This window comes from Caretta caretta, chromosome 3, assembly GCF_965140235.1.
Source record: "Caretta caretta isolate rCarCar2 chromosome 3, rCarCar1.hap1, whole genome shotgun sequence".
Taxonomy (NCBI): Eukaryota; Metazoa; Chordata; order Testudines; family Cheloniidae; genus Caretta; species Caretta caretta.
The window spans coordinates 46,789,052-46,811,150 of NC_134208.1; the positions used below are offsets into that span (position 1 = coordinate 46,789,052).

The 22,099-nt window shown below is 41.9% G+C and overlaps 1 protein-coding gene across 11 annotated transcripts in view; it reads left to right on the plus strand.

Annotated features, from left to right (window-relative positions):
- The window catches only part of MLIP (muscular LMNA interacting protein), a 179,377-nt gene that overhangs the window by 42,788 nt on the left and 114,490 nt on the right, over window positions 1-22,099 (plus strand). For 8 of the 11 annotated variants that reach the window (XM_075126463.1, XM_048845266.2, XM_075126467.1 and 5 more), the window contains exons 2-3: window positions 10,531-10,614; window positions 21,751-21,909. The exons of 1 other annotated variant lie outside the window; for it this stretch is intronic. In XM_075126463.1, the coding sequence (XP_074982564.1) occupies window positions 10,531-10,614; window positions 21,751-21,909 (243 nt within the window). The remainder of the gene's footprint in view (window positions 1-10,530; window positions 10,615-21,750; window positions 21,910-22,099) is intronic. 2 more of the 11 variants (XM_075126469.1, XM_075126465.1) reach the window with 1 other exon arrangement.

The following is a 22,099-nucleotide window of genomic DNA, read 5'->3' on the forward strand; positions in this document are numbered from 1 at the left end:
TAACATGATTTTGGCAATTAATTGATCGTTAACTATTCATGGTAAATAGGCCCAATGGCCTGTGATGGAATGTTAGATGGGGTGGGATCTGAGTTACTACAGAGAATTCTTTCCTGGGTATCTGGCTGGTGAGTCTTGCCCACATGCTCAGGGTTCAGCTGATCGCCATATTTGGGGTCAGGAAGGAATTTTTCTCCAGGGCAGGTTGGAAGAGGCCTTGGGGTTTTTTTGCCTTCCTCTGCAGCATGGGGCACGGGTCACTTGCTGGAGGATTCTCTGCACTTTGAAGTCTTTAAACCATGATTTGAGGACTTCAATAGCTCAGATATATGTGAGAAGTTTATTGCAGGAGTGGGTGGGTGAGAGGTGCATTGTGCAGGAGGTCAGACTAGATGATCATAATGGTCCCTTCTGACCTTAATATCTATGAGTCTTTCCAGCTCAAACCTCTGGACTATGGACGATACTAATGAGAGCAGTCTACGCAATGGACTGAGGACCTTCCAATGATTTGGAAGCTGCCAGAGACTTGACTGGTGTTTTGGGATCAGAAGTTTTTGGGATCAGTGTTTTTTTTTTGTTTTTTTTTAAGAGATTGGTTTTAAAGAACCACTCATATTTAAACCCAGTGCTTTTGGTGGTGAACATAAGAATGACCATACTGGGTCATAGAATCATAGAATCATAGAATATCAGGGTTGGAAGGGACCCCAGAAGGTCATCTAGTCCAACCCCCTGCTCGAAGCAGGACCAATTCCCAGTTAAACCATCCCAGCCAGGGCTTTGTCAAGCCTGACCTTGAAAACCTCTAAGGAAGGAGATTCTACCACCTCCCTAGGTAACGCATTCCAGTGTTTCACCACCCTCTTAGTGAAAAAGTTTTTCCTAATATCCAATCTAAACCTCCCCCACTGCAACTTGAGACCATTACTCCTCGTTCTGTCATCTGCTACCATTGAGAACAGTCTAGAGCCATCCTCTTTGGAACCCCCTTTCAGGTAGTTGAAAGCAGCTATCAAATCCCCCCTCATTCTTCTCTTCTGCAGGCTAAACAATCCCAGCTCCCTCAGCCTCTCCTCATAACTCATGTGTTCCAGTCCCCTAATCATTTTTGTTGCCCTTTGCTGGACTCTCTCCAATTTATCCACATCCTTCTTGAAGTGTGGGGCCCAAAACTGGACACAGTACTCCAGATGAGGCCTCACCAATGTCGAATAGAGGGGAACGATCACGTCCCTCGATCTGCTCGCTATGCCCCTACTTATACATCCCAAAATGCCATTGGCCTTCTTGGCAACAAGGGCACACTGCTGACTCATATCCAGCTTCTCGTCCACTGTCACCCCTAGGTCCTTTTCCGCAGAACTGCTGCCTAGCCATTCGGTCCCTAGTCTGTAGCTGTGCATTGGGTTCTTCCGTCCTAAGTGCAGGACCCTGCACTTATCCTTATTGAACCTCCATCAGATTTCTTTTGGCCCAATCCTCCAATTTGTCTAGGTCCTTCTGTATCCTATCCCTACCCTCCAGCGTATCTACCACTCCTCCCAGTTTAGTATCATCCGCAAATTTGCTGAGAGTGCAATCCACACCATCCTCCAGATCATTTATGAAGATATTGAACAAAACCGGCCCCAGGACCGACCCTTGGGGCACTCCACTTGATACCGGCTGCCAACTAGACATGGAGCCATTGATCACTACCCGTTGAGCCCGACAATCTAGCCAGCTTTCTACCCACCTTATCATGCATTCATCCAGCCCATACTTCCTTAACTTGCTGACAAGAATACTGTGGGAGACCGTGTCAAAAGCTTTGCTAAAGTTAAGCAACAATACATCCACTGCTTTCCCTTCATCCACAGAACCAGTAATCTCATCATAAAAGGCGATTAGATTAGTCAGGCATGACCTTCCCTTGGTGAATCCATGCTGGCTGTTCCTGATCACTTTCCTCTCATGCAAGTGCTTCAGGATTGATTCTTTGAGGACCTGCTCCATGATTTTTCCAGGGACTGAGGTCAGACCAAAGGTTCATCCAGCCCAGTTTCCTGTCTACAGTCAGTGGCCAATGCCAGGTTCCCCAGAGGGAGTGAACCCAACAGGTAATGATCAAGTGGTCTCTCTCCTGCCATCTATCTCCACCCTCTGACAAACAGAGGCTAGGGACACCATTCCTTACCCATCCTGGCCATTAATGGACTTAACCTCCATGAATTTATCTTGTTCTCTTTTAAACCCTGTTATAGTCCTAGCCTTCACAACCTCCTCAGGCAAGGAGTTCCACAGGTTGACTGCGCTGTGTGAAGAAGAACTTCCTTTTATTTGTTTTAAACCTGCTGCCCACTAATTTCATTTAGTGGCCCCTAGTTCTTATATTATGGGAACAAGTAAATAACTTTTTTCCTTATTCACTTTCTCCACACCACTCATGATTTTATATACCTCTATCAAGATACAAGTGATACAAGAACTGGAATGTCGAAGGAAATGACTTTTATGACTTCTTGTTAGCCAGTGTGGTGAAATAGAAGTTACTTTTGTTGCTGGTTTGGCATATCTTATGGAAGAATAACCACCAGTTTTGGGGTTTGGTTGCCAAATTCAGGACAAACTGCTGAGAAATAGGGCATTCTCAGTTGTGTCCCACAAAGGCATGGTTACAGGCCTCTACAGGGTTAGGCAGCAGCTAAGTGGGGGTTTACATGGTTTAAAGTTTGGATTTAGGCACCTAAAGTGAGACTGAGGCACTTAAATTTCTTTCTGGATCTGGTGCTTAGTTGCTTTTGAAAATTCTACCCTAGATGCTTTGTAACTGCACATTTCTAGTAGGCATTTCTGTTATTTTGTCAAGTGAACACATTAGTGCAGCACCATTAATGTGAACTTATTTCAGAATGTATCTTTCCTTGCTTCCTCAGTAAGTGTTCTTCATTTGAGTTTTCTTACTCTAGAGGCTTATTACTCATCAGAATGCTCTACTTTTAATGGTCTTCAGGTTGTTAAGATATTAAATATTTTTAACAGAAATAGGTACTGTACAAACTCCTTTGGAAAAAAATGAATTATAGGCAATGGACAGAACAAATATTGATTGCTACGTTGACTAGCTCTGTTTCCCTTCCCTATTCCTCACTGCTATTCAGATAGATTGTAACATTTACTCTCACATGAAATGCTTGGTCTACTATTGGATGCGCCTCGGAGCCATTCCAAATCTTTATACTCCCTTTTTTAGAGTCACATACCATTAGTCACTAGGGGTGAAATTCAGTCCTGTGCAGAAGACAAGCATGAGAAGACAAGTCCTTGAAGCTCTGCTTTTGCAGATTTAAGTGTTTCATAGACCTCATGCTGGCCCTCTGCATAAGGATGAATTTCAGCTTGAAAGAATTAAGCAAGGTGAGGAGTCTGATCAGAGAGTCGAAAGTGTCTATCTGTTCCTATATATCAGATACAACACAAGAGAGTATTAGCAAAAATAGACTTTTTAAGTTTGCCCCTGTGTGGCAGGTATTCTAACATGGACCTCAAAAGGATAGAGATTTAAAGTTTATGCAGCTACTTGATGCTGAATAAAACCCACTGTAGTATATTACTGCATGACAGAGTTATCTTTGATTTTCTTTGCTTTTGTTATTTTACATTGCAGACTTTGTCCTAGACTTGCAACGTGTAGTGTGTGGGTGGACTGCTGTGCCCAGACAGAGCCACATTGATGTCAGGGGGCAAGGGCAGTATTGCGGCTCTTCTAGTTATTGAAATGCAATTTAATTTGGCTTCCTGGAGAGAGAGCAAGCTTTATAAAGTACCGTTATTGAAGAATCTTAAAAATGATTACCATGTAAATGTATTACTGTGTACAGAATGAAATTCTGATCCCATTGACATAGATGTCAAAACTCCCATTGACGTTGGCAGAGCCAGGATTTCACCCATAGTTAAGGTTACCGGACATCCCGTTTTTAAATGGACAATCCCCTATTTAAGCCCTCCTGCAGATGTCCCAACTTTTTCTTAAAAATGGGCAAATTGTCCCATATTTTCTGTCTCCCAGTCATCAGTACTGGCAGGTCTTGCTGCTAGCCGGATCCCTGCTCACCAGCCGCCTGCCTGCCAGCACTGAGTCGGGGGGTCCAGTGGCCGATGATGGGGGTGGGTGTGCAAGGCTGATGGCAGGGTAAAGCTGCAGTGTGCGGGGGCGGCCCTCCCCCTGCTGGTCCATCAGTGCAGCCCCTGCTGCAGGCCGGCTCTTGGCCAGCAGGGCCTTGTCCCCCATTCCGTTTCTGGCCGGCACTGTCTTTATGCTGTGAGCTGCAGTGGCTGGTGAGTGTGGGCAGGCAGAGAACCAGCCCCTGCTCAGAGCACTCAGTTCACCAGCACCCTGGCTGGCAGGCTCCTTCCTTCCCTCACTGCCTCTGGCTGGGCCGGTGCGCCAGGAAAGCCCAAGACCTTCTGGCCCAGGGCTCTGGCCAGGAGGAACCGAACCCTGCATGTGCCAAAGCTCCGCACAGCACTGGCACGGGGAAGCCTCTCCACTCCTCAGTTAAGCTCTGGAGGGATGGGAGGAAGCAACTTCCAGCCTGTTCACGTCCCAACCCTGCAGAATCCACAGCAGCTCCCTGGGCAGGGGCTTAGCACCCTCTTCACCTACCCCTCCACCCCACCCTAGGTCCTGTCCCCAGGGAGCGACAGTCTTCTCAGTCCCCTAGGCACCCATCCCTGCTGAGCCACCTCTCTGACCAGGTTCTCTGAAGCCCTTGCAGTCAGGTTCTCTGGGTCCTGGTGCACAATTCGTCCTTAGGGCTTTACCCCTTCCTGCCCATGCTGTAGCCAGGGGACAGGAGGTGGCTGGGTTATGTCGGTGGCCAGCAGCAGCCTGGAGGTGTTAGCTGCTTTTTGACACTGTGCGGGCAGGAAGGGACAAGCTGCTTCCAGCCACAGGGAAGCGGAGGAGGGGGATGGAGGGATGGGAAGAGATAAGCTCTGCAAAGACATGGGCCAGGTCATCCCCTCTCCCCTCTCCACCCCTGTGGCTGGAAGCGGCTCCCATCCCTTCCCTCCCACACAGTGCTGAAAGGCTGCTGCTGACCACATTCTGGTGTGAACCCTGGCAGAAATCTGGGGAGGGGGCATGTGACCCTGCATGCTCCCCGCCCCCGCCGTGAGTTGCCTCGGGAAGATGTGGTGCCAGGCACCAGGAGAGGCGGGTCTGTCCCAGGGGCCCAGCCAGGCATGGAGGACAGAGAGCACAGGGCGGGGAGAGTCAGGTTGGTCAGTTACCTACCCAGTGTGAGAGAGGTGTATGGGAGTGTGTGTGCATTATCTCTCCCCATGTGAACCTTAAAGATAAGAAGGTAAATAAAAAGAATCCAGCTCTGCAGTATTTCTTTTTAACAAGGTCTCAATCAACTTGATGTTAATTTGAACGTTTGTACTGCATAGTTCTGATTGATTGATTGATTGCCAGCGGACTCACTGAATATGAGTAATTTTACCAGGTGTCCCATATTCAGCATAGGGAAATATGGTCACTCTACCCATAGTATTTAAGTATGCACAATATTCAGGGCTGAGCAATAGTTTTATTTTTCACGTGTTTATGTAATATGAGCCTTGTTCTGCAAGAGAATCTGAAGTGAGACAGCGTGTTCTTGTGGTATTTGTGGTCTGACTGGAAGTAAGAAGAGTAGGAAATCTTGCAAGGAAGCCTTTGGCTTCTTGAACATCGAAGAGATTTAGATAGCTTGGCTAAACTTCAGCTAAAAATCCAAACCTTTGGGGGCTTATTCAGAATTAGACTAAATGTCCAAACCTTTGAGGTTGCTCATTCACAGAACTGCAAGGGTTGGAGAAGGGTCGGTCATTTAGTATCTGGTCTATTGACATGAATTGGTATTTTCCTTGCAGGATCAAGGTCTTAACTTGTACTTATAGAAAGTAATGTATTTTTCATGTATTCAGTTATAATATACACAATTAACTAAGTTCCCCTGTTTATAATGTTCATTCTCTAGCATACCATTAATACACATTTATTTATTTTGATTTTTTAAAATGAATTCATCCAGAAACTGCATAACAACAAGTTGAACCACAATCTGAAATTCTCCCAGAGCACCACAGAAACTAATCTGCAGCTTCTTCATGAACCAACCCCAACTGGTTTTATGCGGAGTCCAGATGAAAGCAGGGGTCTGCTCACACCCAGAGATATTTGCAGGATTGGGGTCTAAAAACTCCTCCCCGACATCCTCTCTCATCCATGAAGCTCTTCCCTGTCTCTCCCCTCTTTCATCCCCCTGCACACACACCTTCCAGAAAGCATGGAGTAGAGAGAAGTTGTAGAGGGATCTGGAGGGCAGCATATTCAGGCTCTAATGAACCAATGGAGAAAGTCCATACCAAACTGTAGGAAGTGAGTAATTTGGGAGCCCAATGGTGGGGTTCCTCATCCTACTCTGAAGAGACCACCCAAGCCCTGCCAGAGAAGCAGTGTGTATATAGGTTGCAAAACCTTGAATGTTTGTGATAAATATAGGTGATAAAACCAGTTTTTGAAATCCAACTGTACCTGAATGGGTTCCTCATACTCTTTATGGTGTGTGAAGTGCGGAGGTCCAAGACAAAGATAGGGAACCCTCACTGTAAGCACTCCACCTCCAGCCCTCATTTGTATAGTAGTGACTTGTTAATTCGGGCCCTTCTGCTATCTCAATCACTGTATCCTACATTGAGGGACCTGTCAGCTGGGAGAGCAGAGCGAAAGGTGTCCTTTTACAGTTCTTCACAACTGATGGGTTGTCCATTGGAGATCCTCCCTATCTTCTCTGTGGACTGACACTCTGATGTTGCCAACCACCCCCTGCCCCTCAAGGTCTGCGGAGGTAATGATACCATGGGTAGTGCTCAGTGACCAAGTAGCTGCTGTGTGTATTGCAAAGGCATGAGATTCCCTGATGACATGGGCACCGCAGCGTCAGTCAAGGCAGTACTCCTCCAACAGGCTCTACACTTCTGTTGTCCCATTTAAATTAAAAGCAACTTTTCATTTATTTTAAAATGTTGTAAGCTACCAGTATGTCAACAGAGTTCCAGGGATTTTAACTGGGAAACAGAGGGAAAATAAGTACTCAGTACAGGAAGATAAGTACTCAGTACAGTAGGGCTTATCTGTCATTTCCAAAAATATCCTGCTTCATTCCCTTTGCTTTCAAACATGATTCCCCCCAAGTTCTAACTTCAGCAGGATCCTTAGCAGAGGGCATTTGATCACTTGCAGGGAACCTAAGAAAGTGGTGGCTAGGCTGTTAAGACTGGCTGACATAAGGTTAGACTGCAACTGCTCCAAGGGAGCCTGAATGAGCTCATTATTTGATTAAATGCCCTTTGAAAAGAAGAGAAAAGCCTCTGCAGAAAGGTTAATGGTTTGATGCTGCAAACACTTGTGCATGTGCTTGACTTTATGCATTTGAGCAGTCCCGGTATGCTGCTGCAAGCTTGAGCCCTGACATCCCAGTCACCGGGTCTTTCTGAGGAAACAGGTGTCATCAGAAGGAATGTAAAATCATTACCATAGAAATAGGAAGAATTTAACTGCATCAGTGCAAACAATAAACCCATGCCCTTCAGTGGTGGTGGTGGTGGGGGGGGGGGGGGGGGGGGAGCTGGGATTTTTATAGTGACATGCACAAAACACAAATGAGTAAAATCAGGTTTTATCACAAATAAATTACAGTTTGTGCGTTCCTACAGGGATGACTCATACACCTTTTTTAGCCCATATTTATTTATAGTTTTAGCCTCGGTTCACTTTTTTTTCTGTAAATCTTTTGAAGCTGTTTCACAACACATTGATAATGAAGCTCACAGCTTACAGGGTGCTTTATCCCTACAGATGTAGAAACTTTATTAAAAACACTTGGGATTCCTTCATCATCATCATCAAACTTATACAGTCTTTGGGAATCTTAGAGAAAGTTATTTACTGAACCGTAGTAGGAAGGAGAGTTTATTGTAGGCCAAATCTGTTTCTCATCCTTAAATCTTCTCACTTGTCAAAACATTGAGTGGGGGAGTAACACGGGAGTTATCTAGACTGTCTCCTGAAATTCAAATGGTTTGTGCTGTAATACTTTAAGTACATGGAAATTAAAAAAGTCTGCACAAGCCTGCCTTGAATGCTGGGTAGTTACTTGGGCTGCTAGCCCCACAGAAGTACATGCTGCCATGGCATCAACTGCTGTGGTACCCAAGCTAGCTAGATTAAAGCTAGCTCAGGTATGTCTACATGTGGTATAATTACATCCCCCAGTTGCAATGTAGTCATATCCTTATGCCCAATGGAGCTGCCTGCTGCTAGGGTAAAGGAAACAGAGCTTTCACTGATGGCAGTAGACGGCTGTGTAACAAACTCCTATAAAACTTAAGAATCATGGCAAACCTTACCACCTTTCACTCCTAGTGCAAGGTGTACTTCTTTGGCCTTTGCTAATACACAGCAAGATGTATCTATAATTTAAAACAAACAAAGAGCCCCCCATAAACCAACTCCCCCAACCCAATAAAAACACTCCCCTGTACACACAGTTTTCTCCCTGGGGGAGAGGATGAGAGAAAGAATGAACCACGCTTCACAGATGTTTTTCATTTCTTAATGCACTGCTGGAAGGCATTGAGATACGTGGGGATGAGGACACTATAAGCACCAGTATAGAATAGATAGCTGATATCAGAAACACCTTTAATAGTACAGGATGGATTTCTGTATAGTGTGGGAAATTTGGAAGTTGAAAGGGTTTTTTTAATTGATGCCAATGTTTATTAAAGAAAAAAAATCCCCTAGAATGGCAGTTCTGACAATAAATTCTAAATGGTTTCTTATCTAGTGCTACCAGATAGAGTTGCCCATAATTTGCATCTATCACTGGTTTTAAAACTGTCAATTAAAGCTCAAATACACAGGGAGTAAATGCTGTGTTAATATTTGTGTTATTTTTGCCACTTACAAAATAATTTTTCTCTGAATTGTTTATATCCTTAAACTGCAAAATATAGCTGCCACTCTGAATAGGAAATCAAATGACAGTGACAGATTATTGATCATTTCAAAGGGGGATTCTGTCACTCTTTTAAAACAGTCATAATTTTGATTAGCTTATGTTAACATCCTGTTTGGGTAATAGTATTTACAGATGTGCTAGCCCAAAGCCCAAAATAAGTAAAGAAACTTTGATTCTCTGATAAATAACACTGAATTTTGATCCATTCAGGGAAACAACAATCATACTACTTTAACTATAATCTAGATGAGATGGGTTCCAGATGCACAATGTTGTTCTTGTCTTTACAACATTCTACTTGACCCACAAAGGAGCTGCTTTTCAGAACTGGATAAGAACATTGGGTGATTGGAGACAACTGTGTATGAAATGCTGAGTTTCACAACTTCCTTTTCTGGTGTCTTTGTAAAGGCTTATATTTGTCTCTTACCCACTGCTTCAAATAAAAGGACTTCTCCTATCAACAGACTACTACACAACATCAGTATGACATGCTGTCACCTTCAGAGCAAGTTCAGGCACTACAAAAGGGTGAATACTTGCGTACCATTGCAAAGAATTTTGCTGGTGGACACCTAGTGAATTATAGGCGTGCTAGGGAGGTACAATTATGCCTGCACGACAAAATACTTTAGGGTAGATAAGGGTCCAGTGACTTGCCCAGGGTCACACAGGAAGTCTATGGCGGAGCTGAGAATAGAATCCCACTTGCCTGGTGCCCAGTTTTGTATCTACACAACCTTCCACTACTAATTATATTGTTTTTCTCAGTGCGAAATATACAATCAACTTCTTGAAACTCTATTTCTGTTCTCTCTCCCACACTCTAAAACATTTGGGGAATGGAGCATGACTATGTTTAGTGGACTGATTGAAGCAGTTTGCAAAACGGAAAATATATCTTTTCCAATGAGGCAAAGTGAAGTTTGGAATAAACAACTGAAAATTTCAAACACAATCACTTTCATATTAAAAGAACATTTAGTAGAATGTACACAACATGTACAGCTGTTCTTATAAATAAGTAAATCCATACCCCAAATGAATCCATTTAGGATATATTACTTCTGTGGTGGCACCCATATACATACAGTATATTTGGCATGTAGGGACGTTAACTTTACAATTCAAATGAAATATCAAGTGTTTAAAAACCAACTACTTTTAATGATTAGCCCAATCAAAGAAGAAATGGAAATCATATGCTGACACCCTCAGCTCCCTGTAAACGTATTGAAGAAGCAAGCAATAATTTCATCTTTACCATGTTACATTTTAGTAGTTGAGTGCTTGAACAATGTCTCTTTGTATCCAAAATTCTTTTAGGCCCACACACACCTATTCAGAAAATATCTTGCTAGAAGTCCCTCTAGAAATTATTGCTGAACAGTGAAAAATATCATCTCTCCTTCAATCTATCATACATAGTCATATTGTTGTTTAAAACCTGTCTTTTTCCCCCCACCCCAAGCTGCATCCTACACATCATGGACAGCAATTTGGAAAAAGAGACATAAAAGTCACCAGTCCACTGAGTTTCCTTAGCACAGAACGGGTAAGAAGATTTTTTTTTTAGAGAGTGCTACATTGCATCTTTGTAAAATACCTTGTAGAGTTGACTGAAGGATTGTTATCGGGTTTTGTTATGCAGTAAATATTTTGAGATTATTGTTCTTAGTGTAAAAAATCTGGTTTTAAATCTATTGTTAATTACACCTGGCTGCAGTCCTTAATAGAACAAAGTCCCAATTTACTTCATTTGTGCTCAGTTAAGGACCAAAGAATTTAATCTCTGGTATTTCACAAAATGTTTCATTAGTTTGAAATAGTGTCAATGAGAACACCTTTAGGGCTCAGTTGTACTCTGTAATACATGGATTTCTGTTTTGTAAGACCAAGTATCAGTGGTAGATGGTTATATCAGGCACCCATTGTGCCTGGTTATGTGGTGGAAGGCTGGGCAGACCCTTAGACTCTGGTCATACAATTGATGCTTTGCCTGGTGGTTTAATCCACTGAATTAAGATAATTTGGAATAAATCACTCTTATTCTGGAACTAATCATGGGTTTAATCATGAATAACTCACCCTGTAGACAAGCCTTGAGACTCCTTTGAAAATCCAAGCTATACTGTTGTAATTGTATACAGCTCTTTATATACATTGGTTCTCTGCCCCATGAACCTTAATAAGATGCCCAAATATAAAGCATGGCACAAAGGTCTGCAGTTTAGAGGAAAAGAGGAGATATCTGTTGAAAAGATTATGTTTTAAGGAGGGATTGAAAGCAGTGTAAATGAGTAGTTTGTAGATGAGGACAAGGAGAAAGTTTGAAGCATAGGAGGGGCAGAGCACAGAGCTACCTGAATATTTTTATCAGGGTTTTTTTGTTTTTTTGTTTGGCAAAAAGTTACTTTTTGAGGAAACAGAAACTTGTCCATATTTTTCAAGTTTTTATCAAAGCCCCCAAATCCTCAAACCATTTTTTTTGAAAACTTTTTTTAACCAAAACATGAAAAATTCCACATAAATAAATAAATTTTACCTTATTTCAGCTGCAGTGAAAGTAAATTAAAGCAAAAGGGAGCAGTGGGTTGACAGAATGAGGGATGCTCATAGGGAAGAGGAGACAGTAAGACTAAAATGAGAGCAGAGGTGCAGGTGGGGGACAAATGAAAGTAGTGCCTACGGTATAGACGGTAACAACCAACTTGTGTGTGACTGCACCTTTTCTCTTTTATGTACAAGGGTGGAATTTGCCTTTTAACTTCAGCAAAACAGGATAGGTGAGAATGAATTTGGGGCCTGAGTTAGCAGTTCTTAACTAGAGGCAAAACTGCCTTTGTTTTGATTGGAATTTTGCCTCAGTAAGATATACAGGACAAGGCAATCTGTGATGTCATCCTTCTCCTGAACGAGGCATGGGCAGTCAGGCCTAATGGTTGCAGCAGGACTCAAGCCAAGGATTGGAGCGAGAGTCAGGCACCAGAACAGGAAGCAGACTGAGGCAGGACAGGAAGACAGCTGAAGCAAGGCAGGCACAGAAGCAGTCACAGCTGCAGGCATCAGCATCGAGCAGTCACTGGGCTTAAGAACAGGCCTGGTGACACCGCTCAGCCAGTCAGGGAGTCTGGCTGATCAGAATGTTCTGTTGCAGGTCAGCTAACTGGCCCCGGGTCCATCTGCAGGCCCGAAGTCCTGACACTCCTACCCTTCCTTTGTTGGCACAATTCAACATAATCATTAACTTCTTGCTGACAAGAGACTGAGGCTTGGACAGTAGAGATGTTTCAAGTCAGTACCTTGGATAGAGTGATATTTTGGGAAGTTTGCAGTATTTGCCCACCCTGTGTCATACTTTCAACAATGCTATTAGTGCTTCATTTTCAGCAACAAGTTCACTGAAATGTAATAGAGAAGGAAAAAATTTCATCTACTCAGCGCAGGTCTACACTACTGGTTAAGTGGCTAGAACTTACCTCACTCAGAGGTGTGAAAAAGCCCTCCCACCTGAGCAACACAAGTTCTGTGCTGTCCACACTGGTGCTACGTAGGTGGGAAAAGTCCAAAAGGAGCAGGATAAGAGTAGTGCAAAGCACCCATGGTCCCACTCCAAGCCTGTCAACCCACAGAATGGGCAAAGCTGGACAGGACCAGGAGGGAGTTGGGAACTGGGAGGTGCACTAATTAAGTGCTGTTCTGCCACAGCCCCTGATGTTGTTTAAAGCTGTCCTCCCGCAGTGAAATTCCTAGTGCAAAGAAATTGCTGTCTGCCCTCCCCCAGGGATGACTCCTCTTCTGCTGCAGATATCTCCACAGGTGAGGAAGAATACACTTTGCACTTCCTGGGGCTGAGGGATGATTTTGGCCCAATACTTATAGCAAACATTCAAATGCCAAATAAAGGGTCGCGCTAGTTAGCTAGAGTTTCCTGTGCCTCACATGGCTAGTGAGATTATTTTTAATTTATAAATGTAACAGTTCACATAGTAGTTCCTATCAAATGGAAAACTGAAAAGATGCACCATGACACCACTGTTGGGAACGCCTGGCGTGGCTAGTGCCTAGCATTGTTGTTTCAGTGACCTAACCCCCACTTCTCCACACATGCACATGTGTACTTACCAAAGCCAGTGCTGGGCTTCACATACAGAGTGGGGAGTTGGAGCTGGCTTCTTAAAAAATGGGGTCCTTTTCCATTTTTTAAAAAAATTACCATTGGATTTTTAATAATATCACCAATAATCAATAGAAAAGTAATCCCTGAAAAATAAACTCAAAAATTTGCCTCAGCCAGGTATCAAACCACTCCACCTCCCTCAGAAGAAGTGCTCCTCCCTACTGGTAGCATCATGCTGATATTGCTAATGCTGATCCTCCAGTGGCCCTAGTACTGAAGGATAGGAAACATCACAATGTTCGTTCTGATGGGAGTTGAGCATGTGTGGAAGCTGTGGTACATTAGGTAACCACTGTGAAATGACTGGAAGTGAGAATATCACGGCAGGCAATGTTAGGAGATCAGTGCTAAAGTGAATGCAGGTCTGGTACTGACTTTACTGAAAAGAGAAGCAATTACAGTGAACTCCTACTGGCATCCAAGCATCGAGACATGTTTAGAAACTAAAGTGCAAATGACTGATGCATGCTGATGTAACATTAAATTAAAAGGAGTACTTGTGGCACCTTAGAGACTAACCAATTTATTTGAGCATGAGATTTCGTGAGCTCATGCTCAAATAAATTGCTTAATCGCTAAGGTGCCACAAGTACTCCTTTTCTTTTTGCGAATACAGACTAACACGGCTGTTACTCTGAAACCTGTCATTAAATTAAAGTTCCTCATTAACATCATCCTGGAGGACTGATCTCTCGACCATGACAGATATAAGCAGAGATTTATTTCTGTTCTCTATGCTTGACTTGATAATTATGTCTCCTTAAGAGGTAGTAGGTGTAGCTTTTAGAATAGGAAAACAAGAAAAATTATGTCATGGAAAATCATGAGAGAGCACTCCTAGAACATTGTGTGACTTACCCTGGGAGAGGTCAGATGGAACTACAGCACTGCATTGTAGGAGTATAGTGCAGTTTTCTCACAGGCAAACTTCCAGTTGAAGTTACAAAAGCATTGTGAAAATTAATGTCTCTAAAGAACTAGAAAATAGTTGAGGACCCCTCACAGATGCGAGCAGAAGAAGAGCTAACTGTGGTGTGGACAGCATGCCATTTTCTTCCCATTGCAGATACTTCATTATACAATATCTGAAAGTTAAAGGGTGTGCGGGAGAATACTCTCTTCCTCCTGGCTTTCCTTCATTGGTGAACAAAACTGGCTAACTCTCTTCATTTTTCCAGCCACTGAGAGCCTGTGTGCTTTTTGAAAAGGAGTACTTGTGGCACCTTAGAGACTAACCAATTTATTTGAGCATGAGCTTTTGTGAGCTACAGCTCACTTCATCGGATGCATACCGTGGAAACTGCAGCAGACTTTATATACACACAGAGATCATAAAACCATACCTCCTCCCACCCCACTGTCCTGCTGGTAATAGCCTATCTAAAGTGATCATCAAGTTGGGCCATTTCCAGCACAAATCCAGGTTTTCTCACCCTCCACCCCTGCTACTCTGAAACCTGTCTGTGTGCTTTTTGTAACGTGGCCCCCATCACAGCTGGAATAGTGACTCTGATGCTGTCGCTAGAGTAGATATGGGGACAGAGTAGGCAGTGGGGTTTGTTACAGGGATTGGTTCCTGGGTTAGTGTTTCTCTGGTGTAGTGTCTAGTTGCTGTTGAGTATTTGCTTCAAGTTGGGGGGCTGTCTATAAGTGAGGACTGGCCTGCCTCCCAAGGTCTGTGAGAGTGAGGGATTGTTTTCCAGGATAGATTGTAGATTGATGATGTAAAGATCATATTAAAGATCTCTGAAAGGAAGCAGGCATTAACCCACCTAACAGCGGGGCAACTTATCACAGACAATTAGCAACAAAGTCTAGATTTCAAACACAGCAAACCAGTAAACCACCCCAGAGTCCTGTCAAATTCGATGGCAAGTTCCCAGCACAGAAAAGTGCTTTGTTTTTGTCCCCCAACATTAATCAATAGCAATAACACAGAAGTGCTCCAAAATACTCACCAGCTGGCTAACTCCCATATTTGTTATTTGTTACTTTCCCTATCAGGATAATAAATTAATCTCTGTGTTTGTTCTCTCTCTCTCTGTCTCCTCTTAATTTCTTCAAATTGCATTGTTGTGAATTAAATTTAGTCTGTAATTTCCTTCACGACTGAAGATCGTTAATATGAAATTCATTACTGTTGTCAGTGTAACCATCTTTTCCAGCTATTTGCTAAAGTAATCAGTTTAAAATAATAGCAGAATGGCAGTTCACTGCAATTGTGTCAGGAAGTCTAACTATTTTAATAGCAAACATTTCCTCTTATGGGTTTTAATGTATATATCTAATAACGTATCTGTACATATGTATGTATCTAATAACATATCTTTGATATTTGTTACTTTGTTATTAGACATTGAGGTATTTCTGTCTCTTTCCTTTAATTAAATAAATTAAAACCCATAAGAGGAAATGTTTGCTATTAAAATAGTTAGACTTGCTGACACAGTGGCAGTGAACTGCCATTCTGCTAATTTTGAACTTGATTATTTTAACAAATAGCTGGAAAAGATTGTTACTTCAACGACATGGTCAATTTCATGCTAACAGTCTTCAGTCATGAAGGAAATTTAAGGGAACTAGCCACTGAGATTAATTTTAATTCACAGCAATGCAGTTTGAAGAGATTATAAAGGAGAGAGGGACATTTCATGCAGAGATTTATTTATTATCCTCAGGCTCATGGGAAACAGAACATGTCAATTATGCATTAAACCTGTTTGCAAACTATGGGCAAAGAAAGGAAACCCTGGAAATCATTTACCATAAATTTCTTGTATAACTACTAAGCACTCTGTCATGTTGCAGCCTGGATCCTTCCAGCAGAAATGCTACATGGAAAAAACTATTCAGATTATGCTAAATATTGATATTCTTCAAAGGCCTAAATCAGATAAAAATGCACAATTAAAGCTAGGCAATTATTTCATTGTGAATAGAGCAGGACAGATAAATACAAAAAGTGATTATTTAATGTTTTCTTGAATAAACATTGCAGGCCAAATTCTCTGCTGCCATAACTCCTAGGTTCCAGTGGAGTTAGGCCAGCTGGCTGTGTGGGCCATTGAATTCTTTCTGTCGTTATTTTTGGGCTCTGGAGTCTAGACTCAGTCTGCTGCAGGTTTTTGTATGTACTCTGATGGATTTCAGGCTATTTTCTCTTTCTCAGATTAGTAACCTATAGATTCCAGAGAAGCTGGGAACAGAAATATTATGTAAGTGCCAACAATAGCCATCCTGTCCATTTCCTTCAAACGTTCAGAGATCTGGACCGTCTGCCAGGAAAGTACAGCAAAATAAGGAAATATAAATAAGTTAATTAAATTCACTTGCCTAGAAATGGTGTGTCTTATTTTATGTATGCCCTGCTCCCATTTCTTCACCCTTTCCCCCTCTCCTTCTATGTCTTACCATTCTGTCCATCTCATTATTTTATTTCTGTAGTATTTCTTGATTTTTACTCTTTTTCTTTCTTTTACTCTGAAAAGCAACATCTCACTTCCTCTCATTATTGCCTTTTTTTTTGTAGTCACCCCCATTATTTTGAATGAACAATGAAAATAAAAAATAAAAGTTAGACAACATTTGATTTTCCTTTTCCAGGATCAGTTTGAAGTATGAATCTTGATTCAGGAAAACACTCAAGCATCTACTTATCTAGAGGGCCCTGTTTAAGTCTCATCAGCTTCAATTAAACTGAAGCAAAAGTGCCTAAAGTTAAGCAGGTGATTATGTTCTTTCCTGAATGGAGATGCTTTCCTGATTTATGGTTTTAGATTTATGGTATGTAATATTTGTCCCCTGTTTAGCCTTCCTATCTGGCACTTCACTTCACTTCACTTCACTTTTTTTTAAACCTTTTTTTGACTTATTCAGCTGGAAAAAATGCAAAACAGAAAAGTGTGTTTAACGTTTATTGAAAGAACAGTTAAAAAAAAAGTGTACAAAGTGGGTTACTTTCCATTTCCATGCTTTTTTACCTTCTTCCTTTTCTGGTTGAGGTGGGGTGGAAGGTGAATAAAAAAACAAGGAGAGCAAGAGCAGGAGGGGAAACCTGCTGAAAATCTAGAAGCCAAAAATGGAAAGCTGAAATCTTTGTTTCCAAAATCTAAACTGAAGCCACATTTTAACTCAAATAGAAATGAAATGAAAATATTCATTTTAAAATGTGTTTTGAAAAATAAATGAAGTGAAATTCTTCACGGTGTTTTGAAAATTCCCATGGAAAACCCATTTTTCAATTGGAAAACAGATTTTTCCAATGAAAAACATTGGGCATCTGACCAGCTCTGTTTATCATGTATCTTTGAGTCTGTTGCTAGTATAACTTAGCCTGATTTGCATGATTGTGGTTGTATTCAAGATCCTGTGTCTGTTTGCAAGTCTGAGTGAATCAACAGGAAAAACAGATTCCAAGGAGAGACTGCTGAATTGGAATTAATTTGCAAACTGGACACAATTAATTTAGGCTTGAATAAAGACTGGGAGTGGATGGGTCATTACACAAAGTAAACTATTTCCCCGCGTTTATTCCCCCCCTTCCACCTCCCACTGTTCCTCAGATGTTCTTGTCAACTGCCGAAATGGCCCACCTTGATTATCACTGCAAAAGGTCCCCACCCCCACCCCGGCCCCGCTCTCCTGCTGGTAATAGCTCACCTTAAGTGATCACTCTCCTTACAGTCTGTATGGTAACACCCATTGTTTCATGTTCTCTGTGTATATAAATCTCCCCACTGTATTTTCCACTGAATGCATCCGACGAAGTGAGCCGTAGCTCACGAAAGCTTATGCTCAACTAAATTTGTTAGCCTCAGAGGTGCCAGAAGTACTCCTTTTCTTTTTGCAAATACAGACTAACACGGCTGCTACTCTGAAACCTGTCAACAGGAGGTGTGGCACTGCATACTGTCCTATGCAATATGTGACTCCTTGAAACTTCCTGTACAAGCCTGAGGCTGTACAACATAGGAAGAAATTCTAATTGGAGGTTGACACAATCTAATTTTTAACAAAATTAAAATATGTTGAATTCAACAAGCGTTAATATAATGGCCTCCTCCAAAGAAGAAAACTGCATTGAATGGACATCATGGAGTAGTTGGAGGATGCTGTCTAGTCCATAACTCAAACATCTTGCACAAACCTCTTAAATTTAATTTTTCAAATATAATTTTATTTTTCTATTATTTTTGATGGTTAATTCCATCATGTATTTAAGTTAAGCAGGCCTTCAAAAGTGTTTTAGTCCAGTTTTACACCAAAACAATGGAGATACCAGTGGTATACCAGTGGCAAATCTGGCCCAGGGAATCTGAGCTGGGCTATATTCAATATCAAAAGGATGCCATAGTATAATGCACCAGTCCTTATATTCTTACTTCTTGCTTGCATTCCCACTTTGGAAGTATGCGCATACGTGATTGTGAGCTTAGTTGTACAAAATGTTTTTTAATTTTTTTTTAAATTTCTATAAATGTTGACTCTGTGTGTACTTGGTATTCTCTCTCTACTTTGTTGAACCTTTAAAATTATTAGTCTGAAAACTAACTAATAACCCCTATTAAATATTAATGTTACCTCCATGTCTGATCATACAATATATCTGATATCAAGTGTCAAACAACTACTTTACAAATGGGAGATTACAAGGGAAAGCATTAGCAACTGTGTCAGGTAGCAAGGGTGCTGCAGTACCTTCACTTCTAACTAGAGTTGGAAGGGTAAAGAACAGTCACAGATCCATAAAAAATCCTTGTGTGTTTTTAAAAGAGGATTTGAAAGGCTGCCTGCAGCAGATTGCAGTGAAGAGCGAGGTGCTCTAAAGATTGTGATGGATGGTGTCAGCTTTACAAAGCTCACTCAACGGCTAGCTAATATGATGGATGCCCCAGCTTGAGCGAAGGTGATCGTAAATACCATCATAAATATTTGCTCAGGAAAGTCCCTGATGATCAGAGTCTTTCTGTAAGTTTCTATAAATCATTTTACACATTTATCCTTTCACTCCTTGAAATGTTATTCAGGGAGATGGTGGAACAAAGAAGAGCTAAGGAAATGCAATCTGCAGGGATGATAACGCGCTCGTTCTGAAAAGTACCAGCAGTCTTTGGTGTGGAGATTACAGACCAGACTGCATTCTAGTCACCAGATCCTGAAAACAAACATGCGCATGCTTAACTTTATGCACACGAGTAGTCCCAGAATCAACAGGATAGTTTGCATGTATCCCTGTTCGCAGGAGCAAGGCCCAAGTATTCTATTGTTTGCAAACTAATTGCGGAGCTGCCTATCTGATAATTGCATCTCTGATTCATGAAGACCAAGGGCCAGATAGAAGCGCAGGCCACCCACTGGGGAAAGGCAGAGGCAAGGCAAGGCTGTAAGAAGCGTTGTGGCTCCTTGAAGCAAAATACCACCCAGAGCTCCCCATGAAAAGGAGTATCTAGCATTCACTCCCCTCCACAGGAGCCTACAGGTCATGTGCCTTGTTCTTCCACGCATTGCCAATCAGCCTTGCTCACTGAGGCTGGGGCTCAGGCTCTCTCTTTCCCACATCCCTTCGTAACCTGCATCTGGAAGCAAAGAGCAATTCTAGAATGTATAGCACATTCACATGAGTTTGTGAACAAAAGGGCCCAGTTTTGACTTGTGAGGTCATATTGTTCATAAGCATTGAGGTGACTGCCATGTGGTCAGTGTATTTACCTTATGAAGATTTTAAAACATTGCTCATTTAGAATTAGATCTGGAGAAATATAAAATTGTTCTTGACTGTGTCTTAGAGAATAAGGCTCTTATCCTAAACTGTAAACCAAACTCCACAGGGCTATGGCTGTGTAAATAATTTGATTGCCTTGTGTAGGTGATTTTGGAGGCAGGTTTCTGATCATGAAATCAACATCTACTTAAATTGTTTTAGCTGAAAATCTGTGTTTAACATTTTTAACATCCCGTCAGCTACAAGGCTAGTTTTGCTTAAGTTATATGAATATTTTTCGTCTTTATGTCCTAAAATTGCTACTTGCTTTCAGATGCAAATTACAAAGGAGTATAACAAGTAGCACGTTGCTCAAATTTCTGTTTCGTTGTAAATGAGAAAACCACAGGGGAAAAAACCTCATAGATTGCTGCTATTATGCTACAGCATAATTCAATTCAGTTTAGTTCTGCATTATTATGTTGTCTGAAAATTAGATTAACTACTACAATCCTGAAGTCAGATTTTAGGGATAAACTCCATGAATTCCTTCCATGTCCTTCCATCAGGAGGATGGGGTTGTACCCCTTACCCACCCATGGAAGAATCAATGGAATCTGATCCACAGTTGTCCCCAGATCTGCTATGAGGTCCAGTAGAGGGCCGTTTGCATCTCCTCTCATCAATCTCTGCTGGCAAGACTGCTTTATACCAGCTTCATTACAAGGGCTTCTTCTGCCAGCACTTGCCTACCAGGACCTTCTATGAAGGGGGATTTCATTGATTGGAGGGGACTGTGGGAAGTCTTGTGCTGTCTTTTAGGTGGAATTCCCATTATGTGCTGAGGCAAAGACTGAACAGCCCCACCCTCTTGACCCCAGCCTGCACTCTTCCTTCACAGTCTTTGTGTAGTACCCCAAACAGGCAGGAAAGGATGAGAAGGAGGTGGGGCCATGGCTTACCCTGACACCTTCCCATATACCTATAGGCCTGTGGGACTGGATGGCTCTGATGTGGAAGTGAGGGAGGAAGTATACTGTAATCTCTATTTGCCTGGGACACTCTTGGAAGCAGAATTCATCCCCAAACTCATCCATGGTTGGCATTGGCTCCATACCAACTTTTACTCTAGGAAGTGTGTCATTTGCACATATTAATGGTGTGGCAAAAACAATGAAGCAAGTTTGGGTTTTCTTCTATTTCCTGAATTATTTTCACAGGTAAACCAATTGGGTGTGTTGATTTTAGTTACAACGTAGTTGTTTCAAGAGACACCTGTGATAAATGACTGTGGTTTCATTAATCTGCCAGCTCTATTCCTATGTCATTTGCTACGGTTAAAGGTGCCTTGTTTCAAAAACAACTGTTTAAATTTGTGGTCCGTTCATAAGCAAAAGGTTTTTTGGCCCTAGCCTGTGTTCAGGCTGGTGTAAATCTGCTGAACGCAGTAGAGTTATACAGTGGCACATGCAGACTAGTGGAGTGCTGATGCAGGAGAATTATGGAACATCAAACTGTGGGCCAAACTCACCACTGAGATACCCACAATGCAACTGTACCGATTCAATATGGTGGCACTAGGTGTGAGCCAGGACAACGTTTTGTCCTTTATGAATATACTTTCTCAGATTTGATTAGAAAATACATATATTGCTAGGACACAAAACCCATCCATCAGTAAAGCTAGTGAAAAAAGCATAAGGCATGAGGATGTATATTGGATCAGTCATAAGAATTAAACAGACTCTTTCTTCTTTGGTAAAAATAATCTCCATCAAGATTAAAAGCTACATTCATTATGTATCTTGTAGGTCCCCTCTGGAGAATCCGGAACCAAACCTTTGACCTTCACATTTGTTCCATCTATCGGACGACTTCCGACTCACTTTCAGGTTGTAGATGTCTGTAAACTGCTTGTGAGAACTTCAGAGGAGCCAAACAATGAAAGCAGTCAAGAAATTATAAATAGGGTAGGATTTTATATTGACATAGTTTTACATTTACTTGAAAGGTATGGAAAAGTCTTCCTGACTGTCACTGAACTGGTATTGTTCCTCCTTAACCTCTTCCCTGTTGGAGTTTGAGTGTAAATTCCAGGACGATCAGAGAAGCAGCCATGCAATATACATAGAAACATGGGAGTTGCTATAATGGAGCAGA